Source organism: Thalassophryne amazonica, chromosome 2, assembly GCF_902500255.1.
Source record: "Thalassophryne amazonica chromosome 2, fThaAma1.1, whole genome shotgun sequence".
Taxonomy (NCBI): domain Eukaryota; kingdom Metazoa; phylum Chordata; class Actinopteri; order Batrachoidiformes; family Batrachoididae; genus Thalassophryne; species Thalassophryne amazonica.
Window position 1 is genome coordinate 151,132,198 of NC_047104.1, and position 23,780 is coordinate 151,155,977.

At 39.8% G+C, this 23,780-nt stretch overlaps 1 protein-coding gene across 1 annotated transcript in view; it reads right to left on the bottom strand.

Annotated features, from left to right (window-relative positions):
• slc6a5 (solute carrier family 6 member 5) overlaps positions 1-23,780 on the bottom strand; it is a 104,425-nt gene that overhangs the window by 61,875 nt on the left and 18,770 nt on the right. The window contains exons 6-8 of the mRNA XM_034163897.1: positions 22,367-22,499; positions 16,551-16,685; positions 16,353-16,456 (exon numbers count right to left, since the gene is read on the bottom strand). Of these exons, the coding sequence (XP_034019788.1) occupies positions 16,353-16,456; positions 16,551-16,685; positions 22,367-22,499 (372 nt within the window). The remainder of the gene's footprint in view (positions 1-16,352; positions 16,457-16,550; positions 16,686-22,366; positions 22,500-23,780) is intronic.

Sequence of the window (23,780 nt, forward strand, 5' to 3'; positions counted from 1 at the left end):
TTTGAATTTAGCATTGAAAACCCTGTTTAATATATTTGACATTATATCTTAATCAAGCATGCCCCAATTACTCTCATATTTGAAAGTGAGGTGCAGACTGGCACTCACTATCAACTCACAAAGTTTGATCCAGATCTGATCCAGATTGTGGATTTTGTGAACATTTGAATTTAGCATTGAAAACCCTGTTTAATATATATTTTACATTATATCTTAATCAAGCATGCCCCAATCACTCTCATATTTGAAAGCGAGGTGCAGACTGGCACTCACTATAACCTGACAAAGTTTGATCCAGATCTGATCCAGATTGTGGATTTTGTGGACATTTGAATTTAGCTTTGAAAACCCTATTTAATGTATATTTTACATTATATCTTAATCAAACATGCACCAATCACTCTCATATTTGAAAGTGAGGTGCGGACTGGCACTCACTATCGCCTGACAAAGTTTGATCCAGATCTGATCCAGATTGTGGATTTTGTGGACATTTGAATTTAGCATTGAAAACCCTATTTAATGTATATTTTACATTATATCTTAATCAAACATGCCCCAATCACTCTCATATTTGAAAGTGAGGTGCAGACTAGCACTCACTATCGCCTGACAAAGTTTGATCCAGATCTGATCCAGATTGTGGATTTTGTGGACATTTGAATTTAGCATTGAAAACCCTGTTTAATATATATTTGACATTATATCTTAATCAAGCATGCCCCAATTACTCTCATATTTGAAAGTGAGGTGCAGACTGGCACTCACTATCAACTCACAAAGTTTGATCCAGATCTGATCCAGATTGTGGATTTTGTGAACATTTGAATTTAGCATTGCAAACCCTGTTTAATATATATTTTACATTATATCTTAATCAAGCAAGCCCCAATCACTCTCATATTTGAAAGCGAGGTGCAGACTGGCACTCACTATCACCTGACAAAGTTTGATCCAGATCTGATCCAGATTGTGGATTTTGTGAACATTTGAATTTAGCATTGAAAACCCTGTTTAATATATATTTTACATTATATCTTAATCAAGCAAGCTCCAATCACGCTCATATTTGAAAGCGAGGTGCAGACTGGCACTCACTATAACCTGACAAAGTTTGATCCAGATCTGATCCAGATTGTGGATTTTGTGGACATTTGAATTTAGCATTGAACACCCTATTTAATGTATATTTTACATTATATCTTAATCAACCATAAGTAAGTAAGTAAGCTTTATTTATAAAGTGCCTTTCACAGACCAGGGTCACAAAGCGCTGCACATGGCATACAAAAATAATCTAAAAATAACATACGAAAACAATAAAATACAATATTAGGCTAAAAAGCTAACTTAAAGAAATGCGTCTTTAGTTGCCTTCTAAAAGTATCTATACAATCCAGAGAACGACGGGCACAGGGAAGCTCATTCCAGAGGCTAGGCGCCACCGCTTTAAAAGATCTGTCCCCGCGAGTTTTAAAACGGGTCCGAGGAACCATCAACAGGTTCTGATTGGATGACCTGAGGCTCCTGGAGGAAGCATAAGGCTGGATCAGGTCCCTGATGTACTCTGGTGCCTGTCCATGCAGAGCTCTAAAAGTCAATACCAGGATTTTGTAATGAATCCTGTAGGAGACAGGCAGCCAATGCAAAGTATTAAGAATAGGAGTAATATGGTCCTTCCTGTGGGTGCAGGTAAGCAGGCGCGCAGCAGAATTTTGCACAACCTGCAGGCGGGCCAACTCCTTCTTATTCAGACAGGTGAAGAGACTGTTACCATAATCCAAACGTGATGAGATGAACGCATGAACAATCATCTCAAGCTCTTTTAAAGTCACCATCTTACGGAGCTTAGAGATGTTCAGAATTTGGAAAAAAACAGTTCTTAACCAGGTAATTTGTGTGCTGCTCCAGAGACATTCCTCCATCCAAAATGACACCCAGGTTACGCAGGCTGCTTTTGACTGTGCAGCTTAGGCTACCGAGATGCTGCTTAATTCCAGGTACAGCACTATCTGGTGCTGCAATCAGAGTCTCAGTCTTATTGGAATTTAACTGCAGACTGTTCTCAGTGAGCCATTCCTTAATTTTGGCCAAACAATTTGTGAGAGAGCAGAGTTTCTGTGACTCAGTTGTCTTAAAAGAGCAGTACAGCTGCAGATCATCGGCATACAAATGGTAGGACACATCAGTGAACTGCTGGATCAGCTTGCTGAGAGGAAGGAGATACAACGAGAACAAAACAGGTCCCAAGACCGATCCCTGTGGCACACCCCACAGAAGATCTGCAGATTCCGACACTGCATTGCCCACCGTCACACTAAAAGTTCTACCAGTCAGGTAAGAGGTAAACCACTCTAAAACACAACTTGACATTCCAACCAAATCCCGCATTCTGTTTATCAGAATGCCATGGTCAACGCTATCAAACGCCGAAGACAGATCAAACAGAACCAGCACAGAACATTTGCCAGTGTCAGCTGCCATCATCATGTCACTAGACACCTTCAACAGGGCTGTTTCAGTAGAATGAAACTCACGGTACCCAGATTGAAAAGTGTCATGGATGTTGTTAGCCTGCAAAAACAATCTCAATTGAGCACAGACTACCTTTTCCAAGACTTTGGCCAAGAAAGGGGTTTTAGATATTGGTCTAAAGTTCTTGAGTTCTGTAGAATCCAATCCAGCTTTCTTTAACTGTGGTTCCACAATGGCATGTTTAAAATAACAGGGAAACACACCACTCGACAAAGATATATTAAACATTTTAGCAAAGTAGGGCCCGATGGAGTCAAATACATTCACCAACAGTTTAAACGGAAGAACATCCAAAATACCAGAGCATGGCTTCACTTTATTCATGATGGTTGAGATGTCCTCTACAGTAACAGGCTCAAATGAGGCCCAGCACTGAGTGGGAGGTTCCCAGTGCTGGGGACCATGGCATGGAGGCAGGTTGTCCTTTATAACTCTAACCTTATCAATAAAGAAATCCAGGAACTCCTCACAACTAGTTTTAGAGATAACAGGAGTGACGGCAGCAGGTGACACAAGAGAGTTGATTGTGTCAAAAAGCACTTTAGGATTTCTTTTATTGGAGGCAATCAGGCACGTCCTGGCCTCCTCTATCATCTTATTTAAGGAAGATATTTAGTCTCTTAAATGTAGCCTGTGAACCTCCAGTTTTGTTGACTTCCATAGGCGTTTAATCTGGCTACATGTTCTCCTTAGAGTCATAATCCCATCATCCAAGGACAGAAACTTTCACGAGGAGCTTTATTAGCCTTAAGTGGTGCCACTTGATCCAAGATAGTGGTACACATACTGTTTAAAATTAAAAGCCTCTGTCATAGTTATAAGCTCTCTTGCTGAAGTAGAAGAATCAACATCAATCTGGAAATTAAAATCACCCAAAATTAAGACCTTTTCCAATCTAATTATAGACGATAAAAAGTCAGTAAAAGCCTTAAGAAAAGTACCAGCAGGGCCAGGAGGTCGATAGATCAAAATACTATAAAATTTATGTGAGGAACCAACTTCCATCATGCACCAATCACTCTCATATTTGAAAGTGAGGTGCAGACTGGCACTCACTATCAACTCACAAAGTTTGATCCAGATCTGATCCAGATTGTGGATTTTGTGAACATTTGAATTTAGCATTGAAAACCCTGTTTAATATATTTGACATTATATCTTAATCAAACATGCCCCAATTACTCTCATATTTGAAAGTGAGGTGCAGACTGGCACTCACTATCAACTCACAAAGTTTGATCCAGATCTGATCCAGATTGTGGATTTTGTGAACATTTGAATTTAGCATTGAAAACCCTGTTTAATATATATTTTACATTATATCTTAATCAAGCATGCCCCAATCACTCTCATATTTGAAAGCGAGGTGCAGACTGGCACTCACTATAACCTGACAAAGTTTGATCCAGATCTGATCCAGATTGTGGATTTTGTGGACATTTGAATTTAGCTTTGAAAACCCTATTTAATGTATATTTTACATTATATCTTAATCAAACATGCACCAATCACTCTCATATTTGAAAGTGAGGTGCGGACTGGCACTCACTATCGCCTGACAAAGTTTGATCCAGATCTGATCCAGATTGTGGATTTTGTGGACATTTGAATTTAGCATTGAAAACCCTATTTAATGTATATTTTACATTATATCTTAATCAAACATGCCCCAATCACTCTCATATTTGAAAGTGAGGTGCAGACTAGCACTCACTATCGCCTGACAAAGTTTGATCCAGATCTGATCCAGATTGTGGATTTTGTGGACATTTGAATTTAGCATTGAAAACCCTGTTTAATATATAATTGACATTATATCTTAATCAAGCATGCCCCAATTACTCTCATATTTGAAAGTGAGGTGCAGACTGGCACTCACTATCACCTGACAAAGTTTGATCCAGATCTGATCCAGATTGTGGATTTTGTGGACATTTGAATTTAGCATTGAAAACCCTATTTAATGTATATTTTACATTATATCTTAATCAAGCATGCCCCAATTACTCTCATATTTGAAAGTGAGGTGCAGACTGGCACTCACTATCAACTCACAAAGTTTGATCCAGATCTGATCCAGATTGTGGATTTTGTGAACATTTGAATTTAGCATTGAAAACCCTGTTTAATATATATTTTACATTATATCTTAATCAAGCAAGCCCCAATCACTCTCATATTTGAAAGCGAGGTGCAGACTGGCACTCACTATCACCTGACAAAGTTTGATCCAGATCTGATCCAGATTGTGGATTTTGTGAACATTTGAATTTAGCATTGAAAACCCTGTTTAATATATATTTTACATTATATCTTAATCAAGCAAGCTCCAATCACGCTCATATTTGAAAGCGAGGTGCAGACTGGCACTCACTATAACCTGACAAAGTTTGATCCAGATCTGATCCAGATTGTGGATTTTGTGGACATTTGAATTTAGCATTGAACACCCTATTTAATGTATATTTTACATTATATCTTAATCAACCATAAGTAAGTAAGTAAGCTTTATTTATAAAGTGCCTTTCACAGACCAGGGTCACAAAGCGCTGCACATGGCATACAAAAATAATCTAAAAATAACATACGAAAACAATAAAATACAATATTAGGCTAAAAAGCTAACTTAAAGAAATGCGTCTTTAGTTGCCTTCTAAAAGTATCTATACAATCCAGAGAACGACGGGCACAGGGAAGCTCATTCCAGAGGCTAGGCGCCACCGCTTTAAAAGATCTGTCCCCGCGAGTTTTAAAACGGGTCCGAGGAACCATCAACAGGTTCTGATTGGATGACCTGAGGCTCCTGGAGGAAGCATAAGGCTGGATCAGGTCCCTGATGTACTCTGGTGCCTGTCCATGCAGAGCTCTAAAAGTCAATACCAGGATTTTGTAATGAATCCTGTAGGAGACAGGCAGCCAATGCAAAGTATTAAGAATAGGAGTAATATGGTCCTTCCTGTGGGTGCAGGTAAGCAGGCGCGCAGCAGAATTTTGCACAACCTGCAGGCGGGCCAACTCCTTCTTATTCAGACAGGTGAAGAGACTGTTACCATAATCCAAACGTGATGAGATGAACGCATGAACAATCATCTCAAGCTCTTTTAAAGTCACCATTTTACGGAGCTTAGAGATGTTCCGAATTTGGAAAAAACAGTTCTTAACCAGGTAATTTGTGTGCTGCTCCAGAGACATTCCTCCATCCAAAATGACACCCAGGTTACGCAGGCTGCTTTTGACTGTGCAGCTTAGGCTACCGAGATGCTGCTTAATTCCAGGTACAGCACTATCTGGTGCTGCAATCAGAGTCTCAGTCTTATTGGAATTTAACTGCAGACTGTTCTCAGTGAGCCATTCCTTAATTTTGGCCAAACAATTTGTGAGAGAGCAGAGTTTCTGTGACTCAGTTGTCTTAAAAGAGCAGTACAGCTGCAGATCATCGGCATACAAATGGTAGGACACATCAGTGAACTGCTGGATCAGCTTGCTGAGAGGAAGGAGATACAACGAGAACAAAACAGGTCCCAAGACCGATCCCTGTGGCACACCCCACAGAAGATCTGCAGATTCCGACACTGCATTGCCCACCGTCACACTAAAAGTTCTACCAGTCAGGTAAGAGGTAAACCACTCTAAAACACAACTTGACATTCCAACCAAATCCCGCATTCTGTTTATCAGAATGCCATGGTCAACGCTATCAAACGCCGAAGACAGATCAAACAGAACCAGCACAGAACATTTGCCAGTGTCAGCTGCCATCATCATGTCACTAGACACCTTCAACAGGGCTGTTTCAGTAGAATGAAACTCACGGTACCCAGATTGAAAAGTGTCATGGATGTTGTTAGCCTGCAAAAACAATCTCAATTGAGCACAGACTACCTTTTCCAAGACTTTGGCCAAGAAAGGGGTTTTAGATATTGGTCTAAAGTTCTTGAGTTCTGTAGAATCCAATCCAGCTTTCTTTAACTGTGGTTCCACAATGGCATGTTTAAAATAACAGGGAAACACACCACTCGACAAAGATATATTAAACATTTTAGCAAAGTAGGGCCCGATGGAGTCAAATACATTCACCAACAGTTTAAACGGAAGAACATCCAAAATACCAGAGCATGGCTTCACTTTATTCATGATGGTTGAGATGTCCTCTACAGTAACAGGCTCAAATGAGGCCCAGCACTGAGTGGGAGGTTCCCAGTGCTGGGGACCATGGCATGGAGGCAGGTTGTCCTTTATAACTCTAACCTTATCAATAAAGAAATCCAGGAACTCCTCACAACTAGTTTTAGAGATAACAGGAGTGACGGCAGCAGGTGACACAAGAGAGCTGATTGTGTCAAAAAGCACTTTAGGATTTCTTTTATTGGAGGCAATCAGGCACGTCCTGGCCTCCTCTATCATCTTATTTAAGGAAGATATTTAGTCTCTTAAATGTAGCCTGTGAACCTCCAGTTTTGTTGACTTCCATAGGCGTTTAATCTGGCTACATGTTCTCCTTAGAGTCATAATCCCATCATCCAAGGACAGAAACTTTCACGAGGAGCTTTATTAGCCTTAAGTGGTGCCACTTGATCCAAGATAGTGGTACACATACTGTTTAAAATTAAAAGCCTCTGTCATAGTTATAAGCTCTCTTGCTGAAGTAGAAGAATCAACATCAATCTGGAAATTAAAATCACCCAAAATTAAGACCTTTTCCAATCTAATTATAGACGATAAAAAGTCAGTAAAAGCCTTAAGAAAAGTACCAGCAGGGCCAGGAGGTCGATAGATCAAAATACTATAAAATTTATGTGAGGAACCAACTTCCATCATGCACCAATCACTCTCATATTTGAAAGTGAGGTGCAGACTGGCACTCACTATCAACTCACAAAGTTTGATCCAGATCTGATCCAGATGTGGATTTTGTGAACATTTGAATTTAGCATTGAAAACCCTGTTTAATATATTTGACATTATATCTTAATCAAACATGCCCCAATTACTCTCATATTTGAAAGTGAGGTGCAGACTGGCACTCACTATCAACTCATAAAGTTTGATCCAGATCTGATCCAGATTGTGGATTTTGTGAACATTTGAATTTAGCATTGAAAACCCTGTTTAATATATATTTTACATTATATCTTAATCAAGCATGCCCCAATCACTCTCATATTTGAAAGCGAGGTGCAGACTGGCACTCACTATAACCTGACAAAGTTTGATCCAGATCTGATCCAGATTGTGGATTTTGTGGACATTTGAATTTAGCTTTGAAAACCCTATTTAATGTATATTTTACATTATATCTTAATCAAACATGCACCAATCACTCTCATATTTGAAAGTGAGGTGCGGACTGGCACTCACTATCGCCTGACAAAGTTTGATCCAGATCTGATCCAGATTGTGGATTTTGTGGACATTTGAATTTAGCATTGAAAACCCTATTTAATGTATATTTTACATTATATCTTAATCAAACATGCCCCAATCACTCTCATATTTGAAAGTGAGGTGCAGACTAGCACTCACTATCGCCTGACAAAGTTTGATCCAGATCTGATCCAGATTGTGGATTTTGTGGACATTTGAATTTAGCATTGAAAACCCTGTTTAATATATAATTGACATTATATCTTAATCAAGCATGCCCCAATTACTCTCATATTTGAAAGTGAGGTGCAGACTGGCACTCACTATCACCTGACAAAGTTTGATCCAGATCTGATCCAGATTGTGGATTTTGTGGACATTTGAATTTAGCATTGAAAACCCTATTTAATGTATATTTTACATTATATCTTAATCAAGCATGCCCCAATTACTCTCATATTTGAAAGTGAGGTGCAGACTGGCACTCACTATCAACTCACAAAGTTTGATCCAGATCTGATCCAGATTGTGGATTTTGTGAACATTTGAATTTAGCATTGAAAACCCTGTTTAATATATATTTTACATTATATCTTAATCAAGCAAGCCCCAATCACTCTCATATTTGAAAGCGAGGTGCAGACTGGCACTCACTATCACCTGACAAAGTTTGATCCAGATCTGATCCAGATTGTGGATTTTGTGAACATTTGAATTTAGCATTGAAAACCCTGTTTAATATATATTTTACATTATATCTTAATCAAGCAAGCTCCAATCACGCTCATATTTGAAAGCGAGGTGCAGACTGGCACTCACTATAACCTGACAAAGTTTGATCCAGATCTGATCCAGATTGTGGATTTTGTGGACATTTGAATTTAGCATTGAACACCCTATTTAATGTATATTTTACATTATATCTTAATCAACCATAAGTAAGTAAGTAAGCTTTATTTATAAAGTGCCTTTCACAGACCAGGGTCACAAAGCGCTGCACATGGCATACAAAAATAATCTAAAAATAACATACGAAAACAATAAATACAATATTAGGCTAAAAAGCTAACTTAAAGAAATGCGTCTTTAGTTGCCTTCTAAAAGTATCTATACAATCCAGAGAACGACGGGCACAGGGAAGCTCATTCCAGAGGCTAGGCGCCACCGCTTTAAAAGATCTGTCCCCGCGAGTTTTAAAACGGGTCCGAGGAACCATCAACAGGTTCTGATTGGATGACCTGAGGCTCCTGGAGGAAGCATAAGGCTGGATCAGGTCCCTGATGTACTCTGGTGCCTGTCCATGCAGAGCTCTAAAAGTCAATACCAGGATTTTGTAATGAATCCTGTAGGAGACAGGCAGCCAATGCAAAGTATTAAGAATAGGAGTAATATGGTCCTTCCTGTGGGTGCAGGTAAGCAGGCGCGCAGCAGAATTTTGCACAACCTGCAGGCGGGCCAACTCCTTCTTATTCAGACAGGTGAAGAGACTGTTACCATAATCCAAACGTGATGAGATGAACGCATGAACAATCATCTCAAGCTCTTTTAAAGTCACCATCTTACGGAGCTTAGAGATGTTCCGAATTTGGAAAAAACAGTTCTTAACCAGGTAATTTGTGTGCTGCTCCAGAGACATTCCTCCATCCAAAATGACACCCAGGTTACGCAGGCTGCTTTTGACTGTGCAGCTTAGGCTACCGAGATGCTGCTTAATTCCAGGTACAGCACTATCTGGTGCTGCAATCAGAGTCTCAGTCTTATTGGAATTTAACTGCAGACTGTTCTCAGTGAGCCATTCCTTAATTTTGGCCAAACAATTTGTGAGAGAGCAGAGTTTCTGTGACTCAGTTGTCTTAAAAGAGCAGTACAGCTGCAGATCATCGGCATACAAATGGTAGGACACATCAGTGAACTGCTGGATCAGCTTGCTGAGAGGAAGGAGATACAACGAGAACAAAACAGGTCCCAAGACCGATCCCTGTGGCACACCCCACAGAAGATCTGCAGATTCCGACACTGCATTGCCCACCGTCACACTAAAAGTTCTACCAGTCAGGTAAGAGGTAAACCACTCTAAAACACAACTTGACATTCCAACCAAATCCCGCATTCTGTTTATCAGAATGCCATGGTCAACGCTATCAAACGCCGAAGACAGATCAAACAGAACCAGCACAGAACATTTGCCAGTGTCAGCTGCCATCATCATGTCACTAGACACCTTCAACAGGGCTGTTTCAGTAGAATGAAACTCACGGTACCCAGATTGAAAAGTGTCATGGATGTTGTTAGCCTGCAAAAACAATCTCAATTGAGCACAGACTACCTTTTCCAAGACTTTGGCCAAGAAAGGGGTTTTAGATATTGGTCTAAAGTTCTTGAGTTCTGTAGAATCCAATCCAGCTTTCTTTAACTGTGGTTCCACAATGGCATGTTTAAAATAACAGGGAAACACACCACTCGACAAAGATATATTAAACATTTTAGCAAAGTAGGGCCCGATGGAGTCAAATACATTCACCAACAGTTTAAACGGAAGAACATCCAAAATACCAGAGCATGGCTTCACTTTATTCATGATGGTTGAGATGTCCTCTACAGTAACAGGCTCAAATGAGGCCCAGCACTGAGTGGGAGGTTCCCAGTGCTGGGGACCATGGCATGGAGGCAGGTTGTCCTTTATAACTCTAACCTTATCAATAAAGAAATCCAGGAACTCCTCACAACTAGTTTTAGAGATAACAGGAGTGACGGCAGCAGGTGACACAAGAGAGCTGATTGTGTCAAAAAGCACTTTAGGATTTCTTTTATTGGAGGCAATCAGGCACGTCCTGGCCTCCTCTATCATCTTATTTAAGGAAGATATTTAGTCTCTTAAATGTAGCCTGTGAACCTCCAGTTTTGTTGACTTCCATAGGCGTTTAATCTGGCTACATGTTCTCCTTAGAGTCATAATCCCATCATCCAAGGACAGAAACTTTCACGAGGAGCTTTATTAGCCTTAAGTGGTGCCACTTGATCCAAGATAGTGGTACACATACTGTTTAAAATTAAAAGCCTCTGTCATAGTTATAAGCTCTCTTGCTGAAGTAGAAGAATCAACATCAATCTGGAAATTAAAATCACCCAAAATTAAGACCTTTTCCAATCTAATTATAGACGATAAAAAGTCAGTAAAAGCCTTAAGAAAAGTACCAGCAGGGCCAGGAGGTCGATAGATCAAAATACTATAAAATTTATGTGAGGAACCAACTTCCATCATGCACCAATCACTCTCATATTTGAAAGTGAGGTGCAGACTGGCACTCACTATCAACTCACAAAGTTTGATCCAGATCTGATCCAGATTGTGGATTTTGTGAACATTTGAATTTAGCATTGAAAACCCTGTTTAATATATATTTTACATTATATCTTAATCAAGCATGCCCCAATCACTCTCATATTTGAAAGCGAGGTGCAGACTGGCACTCACTATAACCTGACAAAGTTTGATCCAGATCTGATCCAGATTGTGGATTTTGTGGACATTTGAATTTAGCTTTGAAAACCCTATTTAATGTATATTTTACATTATATCTTAATCAAACATGCACCAATCACTCTCATATTTGAAAGTGAGGTGCGGACTGGCACTCACTATCGCCTGACAAAGTTTGATCCAGATCTGATCCAGATTGTGGATTTTGTGGACATTTGAATTTAGCATTGAAAACCCTATTTAATGTATATTTTACATTATATCTTAATCAAACATGCCCCAATCACTCTCATATTTGAAAGTGAGGTGCAGACTAGCACTCACTATCGCCTGACAAAGTTTGATCCAGATCTGATCCAGATTGTGGATTTTGTGGACATTTGAATTTAGCATTGAAAACCCTGTTTAATATATAATTGACATTATATCTTAATCAAGCATGCCCCAATTACTCTCATATTTGAAAGTGAGGTGCAGACTGGCACTCACTATCACCTGACAAAGTTTGATCCAGATCTGATCCAGATTGTGGATTTTGTGGACATTTGAATTTAGCATTGAAAACCCTATTTAATGTATATTTTACATTATATCTTAATCAAGCATGCCCCAATTACTCTCATATTTGAAAGTGAGGTGCAGACTGGCACTCACTATCAACTCACAAAGTTTGATCCAGATCTGATCCAGATTGTGGATTTTGTGAACATTTGAATTTAGCATTGAAAACCCTGTTTAATATATATTTTACATTATATCTTAATCAAGCAAGCCCCAATCACTCTCATATTTGAAAGCGAGGTGCAGACTGGCACTCACTATCACCTGACAAAGTTTGATCCAGATCTGATCCAGATTGTGGATTTTGTGAACATTTGAATTTAGCATTGAAAACCCTGTTTAATATATATTTTACATTATATCTTAATCAAGCAAGCTCCAATCACGCTCATATTTGAAAGCGAGGTGCAGACTGGCACTCACTATAACCTGACAAAGTTTGATCCAGATCTGATCCAGATTGTGGATTTTGTGGACATTTGAATTTAGCATTGAACACCCTATTTAATGTATATTTTACATTATATCTTAATCAACCATAAGTAAGTAAGTAAGCTTTATTTATAAAGTGCCTTTCACAGACCAGGGTCACAAAGCGCTGCACATGGCATACAAAAATAATCTAAAAATAACATACGAAAACAATAAAATACAATATTAGGCTAAAAAGCTAACTTAAAGAAATGCGTCTTTAGTTGCCTTCTAAAAGTATCTATACAATCCAGAGAACGACGGGCACAGGGAAGCTCATTCCAGAGGCTAGGCGCCACCGCTTTAAAAGATCTGTCCCCGCGAGTTTTAAAACGGGTCCGAGGAACCATCAACAGGTTCTGATTGGATGACCTGAGGCTCCTGGAGGAAGCATAAGGCTGGATCAGGTCCCTGATGTACTCTGGTGCCTGTCCATGCAGAGCTCTAAAAGTCAATACCAGGATTTTGTAATGAATCCTGTAGGAGACAGGCAGCCAATGCAAAGTATTAAGAATAGGAGTAATATGGTCCTTCCTGTGGGTGCAGGTAAGCAGGCGCGCAGCAGAATTTTGCACAACCTGCAGGCGGGCCAACTCCTTCTTATTCAGACAGGTGAAGAGACTGTTACCATAATCCAAACGTGATGAGATGAACGCATGAACAATCATCTCAAGCTCTTTTAAAGTCACCATCTTACGGAGCTTAGAGATGTTCCGAATTTGGAAAAAAACAGTTCTTAACCAGGTAATTTGTGTGCTGCTCCAGAGACATTCCTCCATCCAAAATGACACCCAGGTTACGCAGGCTGCTTTTGACTGTGCAGCTTAGGCTACCGAGATGCTGCTTAATTCCAGGTACAGCACTATCTGGTGCTGCAATCAGAGTCTCAGTCTTATTGGAATTTAACTGCAGACTGTTCTCAGTGAGCCATTCCTTAATTTTGGCCAAACAATTTGTGAGAGAGCAGAGTTTCTGTGACTCAGTTGTCTTAAAAGAGCAGTACAGCTGCAGATCATCGGCATACAAATGGTAGGACACATCAGTGAACTGCTGGATCAGCTTGCTGAGAGGAAGGAGATACAACGAGAACAAAACAGGTCCCAAGACCGATCCCTGTGGCACACCCCACAGAAGATCTGCAGATTCCGACACTGCATTGCCCACCGTCACACTAAAAGTTCTACCAGTCAGGTAAGAGGTAAACCACTCTAAAACACAACTTGACATTCCAACCAAATCCCGCATTCTGTTTATCAGAATGCCATGGTCAACGCTATCAAACGCCGAAGACAGATCAAACAGAACCAGCACAGAACATTTGCCAGTGTCAGCTGCCATCATCATGTCACTAGACACCTTCAACAGGGCTGTTTCAGTAGAATGAAACTCACGGTACCCAGATTGAAAAGTGTCATGGATGTTGTTAGCCTGCAAAAACAATCTCAATTGAGCACAGACTACCTTTTCCAAGACTTTGGCCAAGAAAGGGGTTTTAGATATTGGTCTAAAGTTCTTGAGTTCTGTAGAATCCAATCCAGCTTTCTTTAACTGTGGTTCCACAATGGCATGTTTAAAATAACAGGGAAACACACCACTCGACAAAGATATATTAAACATTTTAGCAAAGTAGGGCCCGATGGAGTCAAATACATTCACCAACAGTTTAAACGGAAGAACATCCAAATACCAGAGCATGGCTTCACTTTATTCATGATGGTTGAGATGTCCTCTACAGTAACAGGCTCAAATGAGGCCCAGCACTGAGTGGGAGGTTCCCAGTGCTGGGGACCATGGCATGGAGGCAGGTTGTCCTTTATAACTCTAACCTTATCAATAAAGAAATCCAGGAACTCCTCACAACTAGTTTTAGAGATAACAGGAGTGACGGCAGCAGGTGACACAAGAGAGCTGATTGTGTCAAAAAGCACTTTAGGATTTCTTTTATTGGAGGCAATCAGGCTCGTCCTGGCCTCCTCTATCATCTTATTTAAGGAAGATATTTAGTCTCTTAAATGTAGCCTGTGAACCTCCAGTTTTGTTGACTTCCATAGGCGTTTAATCTGGCTACATGTTCTCCTTAGAGTCATAATCCCATCATCCAAGGACAGAAACTTTCACGAGGAGCTTTATTAGCCTTAAGTGGTGCCACTTGATCCAAGATAGTGGTACACATACTGTTTAAAATTAAAAGCCTCTGTCATAGTTATAAGCTCTCTTGCTGAAGTAGAAGAATCAACATCAATCTGGAAATTAAAATCACCCAAAATTAAGACCTTTTCCAATCTAATTATAGACGATAAAAAGTCAGTAAAAGCCTTAAGAAAAGTACCAGCAGGGCCAGGAGGTCGATAGATCAAAATACTATAAAATTTATGTGAGGAACCAACTTCCATCATGCACCAATCACTCTCATATTTGAAAGTGAGGTGCAGACTGGCACTCACTATCGCCTGACAAAGTTTGATCCAGATCTGATCCAGATTGTGGATTTTGTGGACATTTGAATTTAGCATTGAAAACCCTATTTAATGTATATTTTACATTATATCTTAATCAAACATGCCCCAATCACTCTCATATTTGAAAGTGAGGTGCAGAGTAGCACTCACTATCGCCTGACAAAGTTTGATCCAGATCTGATCCAGATTGTGGATTTTGTGGACATTTGAATTTAGCATTGAAAACCCTATTTAATGTATATTTTACATTATATCTTAATCAAACATGCACCAATCACTCTCATATTTGAAAGTGAGGTGCGGACTGGCACTCACTATCGCCAGACAAAGTTTGATCCAGATCTGATCCAGATTGTGGATTTTGTGGACATTTGAATTTAGCATTGAAAACCCTATTTAATGTATATTTTACATTATATCTTAATCAAGCATGCCCCAATCACGCTCATATTTGAAAGCGCGGTGCAGACTGGCACTCACTATCACCTGACAAAGTCTGATCCAGATCTGATCCAGATTGTGGATTTTGTGGACATTTGAATTTGGCATTGAAAACCCTATTTAATGTATATTTTACATTATATCTTAATCAAGCATGCCCCAATCACTCTCATATTTGAAAGTGAGGTGCAGACTGGCACTCACTATCACCTGACAAAGTTTGATCCAGATCTGATCCAGATTGTGGATTTTGTGGGTATTTGTATTTAATATTTAAAAACGCATTTGATATACATCTATGAATGCAGTGCTCTAGTTTTCTTTAGTGAAGAGACTTCAGATGAAGTTTTTATCGATTTATTAATAGGGCTACACTGCCACCCTGTGGCGTTGGATTAAGTAGAAATATGTGGCCATTGAGTACTCATATGCTCATTCAGTCTCCTTACACCTGATTATTTATTTTTTTGCATGAGGAAATGTGATCTGTCTGCTCACCTAGAAACCCAATGAACCAAGAAGCACCCAATGCAACCACACCCACATGAGAAAAGGGTGTATTTAAGGTGTGTGGTTATCTTATGCTTTCTTCAAATCTGAAAAAATGCAATGGCTGATCTAGATTGTAGGCTGAGGGGTTTGGAACACCCCCTTCCCAAGCCACTGACCAAAGATGTGAGACAATACGGGAAAGGTCTTGCATAAACAAAGGCTGACTGATGAATGCTAATTCATGCAGAATTAGAGGTGTTTAAAAAATAAAATAAAAAAATGTGCATAAAAACAATGACTAAAGAGTCTGTATTTATCATCCTAGAATGCTTTGGAATGAGGGGAAAAAAAGGCTATGGATTTCAACAAGAATTCCAGGGGGGCATGCCCCTAGACCCCTGCCACCTAAAAGGGAACATCCACCCAAGTCATACCCCCCCAACACCCTGAAATTAGATCCACCCCTGAAAAGTTAATAGAAAAATAACAACATAGATGAAAAAGGTCCAAAGTGTCAGTGGTGATGGTTTTACCTTTTGTGTGTTTACCTGTAGCAGTTGTTGTGGAACTTGTTGTAGGAGGACAGAGTGATGAGACCCCCCCAGGCAGCCGACAGAGAGAAGAAGATCTGCGTGGCAGCATCTTTCCACACCTGAGAAGAAGACAGCGTGAGGACAGATCAAAGTGTGGAGAGACAGGATGCCTCCGGATCTCTTTACGCATCATATTATCGGCGCAGAACGCACCTTTGCATCATTAAGTTTTTCCCACTTTGGTGTGATGAAGTAGAGGATGCCGTCGAAGGCCCCAGGGAGGGTCACTCCTCTGATCAGCAGGATGACCAGAACCACGTAGGGAAAGGTGGCCGTGAAATAAACCACCTGATCAGAGAGTTGGAAATGAAAACACGAGATAACGTATAAGTAAGTCTTTCTTTAGCACCCCCCCCCCCCACCCCGCTGCCGCAAAAAAAGCCATTTTTAATCATTAATGTCAAACATCTATATATTAAAAGCCACGTGGTGTCTGTGTATGCTTATGTGTGTCTGTGTGTGGCTTCGATCACGGAGAAACTGGGGAGAGCTGACTTTTGCCGTTTGGTATGTTTACGTATTTTGGGTCAAGGATGAACGCCGCGACAACGGAATGTTAACAAGATGAATATTTTTGGAGAAACTACGGATATTAGCTAACAACAGTGAACACTGGACGTTGATAATTACATTCTGGGCTCACACACCATTTCAAATCATTATAGAAACTTTGCACAATTTATTACCACCCTTTAAAAAAGTCAGCTACCTATTTTACAAACACAACCCAATCTAGAGCCCGCAACTAGCGTGTTGCCATTGGGGAGTGTCCAAAAAATGAGGTGGGCTTCATAGATAATTGGCAAAGCTTCTGGGGAAAACCTGGTCTTGTTAGGACAGACGGCATCCATCCCACTTTGGATGGAGCAGCTCTCATTTCTAGAAATCTGGCCAATTTTCTTAAATCCTCCAAACCGTGACTATCCAGGGTTGGGACCAGGAAGCAGAGTTGTAGTGTTACACACCTCTCTGCAGCTTCTCTCCCCCTGCCATCCCCTCATTACCCCATCCCCGTAGAGACGGTGCCTGCTCCCAGACCACCAATAACCAGCAAAAATCTATTTAAGCATAAAAATTCAAAAAGAAAAAATAATATAGCACCTTCAACTGCACCACAGACTAAAACAGTTAAATGTGGTCTATTAAACATTAGGTCTCTCTCTTCTAAGTCCCTGTTGGTAAATGATATAATAATTGATCAACATATTGATTTATTCTGCCTTACAGAAACCTGGTTACAGCAGGATGAATATGTTAGTTTAAATGAGTCAACACCCCCGAGTCACACTAACTGTCAGAATGCTCGTAGCACGAGCCGAGGCGGAGGATTAGCATCAATCTTCCATTCCAGCTTATTAATTAATCAAAAACCCAGACAGAGCTTTAATTCATTTGAAAGCTTGTCTCTTAGTCTTGTCCATCCAAATTGGAAGTCCCAAAAACCAGTTTTATTTGTTATTATCTATCATCCACCTGGTCGTTACTGTGAGTTTCTCTGTGAATTTTCAGACCTTTTGTCTGACTTAGTGCTTAGCTCAGATAAGATAATTATAGTGAGCGATTTTAACATCCACACAGATGCTGAGAATGACAGCCTCAACACTGCATTTAATCTATTATTAGACTCTATTGGCTTTGCTCAAAAAGTAAATGAGTCCACCCACCACTTTAATCATATCTTAGATCTTGTTCTGACTTATGGTATGGAAATAGAAGACTTAACAGTATTCCCTGAAAACTCCCTTCTGTCTGATCATTTCTTAATAACATTTACATTTACCCTGATGGACTACCCAGCAGTGGGGAATAAGTTTCATTACACTAGAAGTCTTTCAGAAAGCGCTGTAACTAGGTTTAAGGATATGATTCCTTCTTTATGTTCTCTAATGCCATATACCAACACAGTGCAGAGTAGCTACCTAAACTCTGTAAGGGAGATAGAGTATCTCGTCAATAGTTTTACATCCTCATTGAAGACAACTTTGGATGCTGTAGCTCCTCTGAAAAAGAGAGCTTTAAATCAGAAGTGCCTGACTCCGTGGTATAACTCACAAACTCGCAGCTTAAAGCAGATAACCCGTAAGTTGGAGAGGAAATGGCGTCTCACTAATTTAGAAGATCTTCACTTAGCCTGGAAAAAGAGTCTGTTTCTCTATAAAAAAAGCCCTCCGTAAAGCTAGTACATCTTTCTACTCATCACTAATTGAAGAAAATAAGAACAACCCCAGGTTTCTTTTCAGCACTGTAGCCAGGCTGACAAAGAGTCAGAGCTCTATTGAGCCGAGTATTCCTTTAACTTTAACTAGTAATGACTTCATGACTTTCTTTGCTAACAAAATTTTAACTATTAGAGAAAAAATTACTCATAACCATCCCAAAGACGTATCGTTATCTTTGGCTGCTTTCAGTGATGCCAGTATTTGGTTAGACTCTTTCTCTCCGATTGTTCTGTCTGAGTTATTTTCATTAGTTACTTCATCCAAACCATCAACATGTTTATTAGACCCCATTCCTACCAGGCTGCTCAAGGAAGCCCTACCATTATTTAATGCTTCGATCTTAAATATGATCAATCTATCTTTGTTAGTTGGCTATGTACCACAGGCTTTTAAGGTGGCAGTAATTAAACCATTACTTAAAAAGCCATCACTTGACCCAGCTATCTTAGCTAATTATAGGCCATCTCCAACCTTCCTTTTCTCTCAAAAATTCTTGAAAGGGTAGTTGTAAAACAGCTAACTGATCATCTGCAGAGGAATGGTCTATTTGAAGAGTTTCAGTCAGGTTTTAGAATTCATCATAGTACAGAAACAGCATTAGTGAAGGTTACAAATGATCTTCTTATGGCCTATAACAGTGGACTCATCTCTGTGCTTGTTCTGTTAGACCTCAGTGCTGCTTTTGATACTGTTTACCATAAAATTTTATTACAGAGATTAGAGCATGCCATAGGTATTAAAGGCACTGCGCTGCGGTGGTTTGAATCATATTTGTCTAATAGATTACAATTTGTTCATGTAAATGGGGAATCTTCTTCACAGACTAAAGTTAATTATGGAGTTCCACAAGGTTCTGTGCTAGGACCAATTTTATTTACTTTATACATGCTTCCCTTAGGCAGTATTATTAGACGGTATTGCTTAAATTTTCATTGTTACGCAGATGATACCCAGCTTTATCTATCCATGAAGCCAGAGGACACACACCAATTAGCTAAACTGCAGGATTGTCTTACAGACATAAAGACATGGATGACCTCTAATTTCCTGCTTTTAAACTCAGATAAAACTGAAGTTAAAACTCTGGATGGCATTACCCTGACCTCTAGTAATACTGTGAGAAATCTTGGAGTCATTTTTGATCAGGATATGTCATTCAAAGCGCATATTAAACAAATATGTAGGACTGCTTTTTTGCATTTACGCAATATCTCTAAAATCAGAAAGGTCTTGTCTCAGAGTGATGCTGAAAAACTAATTCATGCATTTATTTCCTCTAGGCTGGACTATTGTAATTCATTATTATCAGGTTGTCCTAAAAGTTCCCTAAAAAGCCTTCAGTTAATTCAAATGCTGCAGCTAGAGTACTGACGGGGACTAGAAGGAGAGAGCATATCTCACCCATATTGGCCTCTCTTCATTGGCTTCCTGTTAATTCTAGAATAGAATTTAAAATTCTTCTTCTTACTTATAAGGTTTTGAATAATCAGGTCCCATCTTATCTTAGGGACCTCGTAGTACCATATCACCCCAATAGAGCGCTTCGCTCTCAGACTGCAGGCTTACTTGTAGTTCCTAGGGTTTGTAAGAGTAGAATGGGAGGCAGAGCCTTCAGCTTTCAGGCTCCTCTCCTGTGGAACCAGCTCCCAATTCAGATCAGGGAGACAGACACCCTCTCTACTTTTAAGATTAGGCTTAAAACTTTCCTTTTTGCTAAAGCTTATAGTTAGGGCTGGATCAGGTGACCCTGAACCATCCCTTAGTTATGCTGCTATAGACGTAGACTGCTGGGGGGTTCCCATGATGCACTGTTTCTTTCTCTTTTTGCTCTGTATGCACCACTCTGCATTTAATCATTAGTGATTGATCTCTGCTCCCCTCCACAGCATGTCTTTTTCCTGGTTCTCTCCCTCAGCCCCAACCAGTCCCAGCAGAAGACTGCCCCTCCCTGAGCCTGGTTCTGCTGGAGGTTTCTTCCTGTTAAAAGGGAGTTTTTCCTTCCCACTGTAGCCAAGTGCTTGCTCACAGGGGGTCGTTTTGACCGTTGGGGTTTTACATAATTATTGTATGGCTTTGCCTTACAATATAAAGCGCCTTGGGGCAACTGTTTGTTGTGATTTGGCGCTATATAAAAAAATTGATTGATTGATTGATGTTTGGGAATCCTTGTGATTGTACACATTTTAATTTTGTTCTGACATTCAAAAATTCACAATTCTCTGGGTTAAAATTCCTACACTTACAATCTTTAAACTCACAATGAAAATAAATCGCTGCAACATGATATAAATTACAAAATGTATGAATGTCAAAATAATCAAATGTGTAAGTATGGAGGTCATTTTGTATAACACAACTAACTGTTTGCTTTAGACAGTTCCGGGGATGGATACATGAACATTTCCAAGTCACTAAATGTGTCTTGATCTTCAATTACATAATGAAGATATACAATAAATGTGGGACTGTATGGAAAATTGATCAGGAGTAGGCAGTTCTCAAAAACTGAGTCAACATACAATAAGGGGGCTCGTGAGGGAAGCCACCAAGACACCCAATGACAACTCTGAAGGAGTTACAGGCTTACAGTTACAGGCAGTGCAACTTTTGTGTGTAGCATCACTATTTTCTTAGGATTTTCTTAAAAGGAAGATGTGAAATTTCTGCTCCAGTTTGCTGAAGGCACATAGGAGACACAAGACTAGTGTTTTTATTGTTATTATTTTGTGGCAATGTTCCTCTCTGTTCCACTCTACCATGAAGCAATAAGCTACCTGGAGATGCAACAGTGACTAAATGTTTACCCTAAAACAACATAGTCCATCCATAATAGCCTTTTCTACACTGTGGGTACTTTAATATATTTGTCCGATAATACTTCTGGGATTGTACTTAGGTAAGTGGAACACTGCCATCTTGGAATTAAAAGAAAAATGCTAAAAAGGAGTTAAGTATTCTGAATAAATTTTCCAACTCTGGTATCCAGTTTGCAGACGAGTGCATGTGAAGTTACTGTCCAGTAGAGGGCAGCATACCGAAGGTATTCATTCATTTCTGTACCTGCTGATTCCTATTAAGGGTCATCATGCATTCCGTCTGAATAAAAGTATTTGGAGATGTAATTTCACATTAAGCACTGCACACACAAGCATATATAAGTGACACATAAGGAGGCTCTCAGTAGAAACAGTGTTAAATGTTTGTTTTTTGTTTGTTTGTTTGTTTGTTTTTTGGGTTTTTTCATGCTGTCTATAGTTAAATTAAGAAGCAAAAGACCAAAAACAAAAAAAAAACAATTTAAATAAATTACATTTTTCCCTGCTTCATTGACTCTTTGACCATTTTATTTCCATTTTATTCCAGTTTATTCACCTATTGTTTTTGGTATATGCAACCTGGTTAGTTCCCTGGGGCGCCTCCAAGAGGAGAGGGCAAAAAGAGTTGATTATTAAAATGTATTCTTGCCTTTAACACTGATTACATAAATGATTTAACAAATGGTAAATATTAATGTTTTTCAATTAAGCAATCAGAATATTTTACTTTCTTCCAGGTGCAGCATGTCAGATTTGTAGGATATGGTTTGTGTCCATTTCAGCAAACAATCACTTAAGTTGTAATTTGTATTATTTTGATTGGCTGCTTGGCACCAGACTTGCACATAACTGAATTGGCCCCTAGAGGGAGCTGACTGAATACACTGTCAGTGTGTAACACACAGCCGGGTTCAGGGGGTTTGTTTCACTGCACCTTTCCTGATGATTTGATGCCTTTGGCTAAAGAGGCGTAGACGATGAGCCAGGCCAGGAACAGACAACCTGCCAGCGGCCAGCGAAGGTCTCCAGGATATTCGATCCCTTTAGAGATGTGCAACACATTGTACCTAAAACAAGGGTTAAACAGAAAAACTGTGAAATACAGGAGCATGCGTCGATATCGAGTATAATTTAGATCAAACATTAAGATTTAAACAAAGCTTTTCCCCTCACATCCTGTGGATTATGTCTCTTTTTTTGATTATATTATATTATATTAGATTAGATTACTGATTTTTTTACTAATCTCTTGGGAAGACTCCCTCAGGGAAACCTCACTATGATACAGTTAATGCATTAACTGCATCATAGTGAGCCTTAGAACTTTTCAGCCTACCCTCGTATAGCAGCACACAGAGTAAGAAGCACACAGAGTATCAAAAGAAAAAAGAAAAACAGTGTGCAAATATAAATATAAATACACAAATATAAATACCAGAAATATTGCTTGCTACTGGTTCATTGGCTACTCTTGTTCCTCTCCTTCCCGTCCTCTGTCTTCCTGTTACTCCTCCTCCCCTGAGTGAGGAGTTGTACAGTCTGATGGCCTGAGGGACAAAGGAGTTTGACGGTGACGATGATGGTGTGCAGAGGATGACTGGCATTGTCCATAATGTCCAGCAGTTTGTCCAGTGTTCTCTTCTCTTGCTGCATTCAGAACATCTCGTGCTTTGGTGTGAAGATCTCAGTGCTGTGACAAACACACCTTCTGCTCAAACACCCGCCACCCCTTGACACTGTAGAAGCCTATGATCTGGGAGACATTTTGGTGCAGCACCTCATGTACATTAAGGAACAGAGAGTTTTATCCCTAAAAGCTGCTGAGTGTAAAGAGGACAGATCATTATTCAGGATGTCCGCTGGTCTGAAGGTCCACTGATCTGAAGGTCCCTAAAGAAGGCTGGTCAGCTAGTTAGCTAGCAGGCTAATAGAATGTAGCAAATGTTCAAAACAGGAGTGATACGTTTCTGTTCTCTAATCTTCTTTGGGATTTGAAAGTTTCTCCATGGCACATCCTGGTTCAGCTTCTGTCCTGGCAGCGGGTAAGTGCTAAAGCTCCGGGCGTCCACCTGCATGCTCCTCCACCACACAGGGGCTTCTCATTGTGCATTACACATCTCCACATCCACCCTGATGGACCTTCAGACCAATGGGCCTTCAGAACATTGAATAGTCACAGAGCATCAAACCTCAAAATACCTCAATACGGTGCCTTTAAGCAAGGCACTGAACCTAAAAATACATCAATACCTAGTCTATAATCCATCTATAACTACTTTAAAAAATAGATGCCCCACACTAACTCAGTGGCTGACACAGTTAATGAAAATTTATCTTTGATAACCACT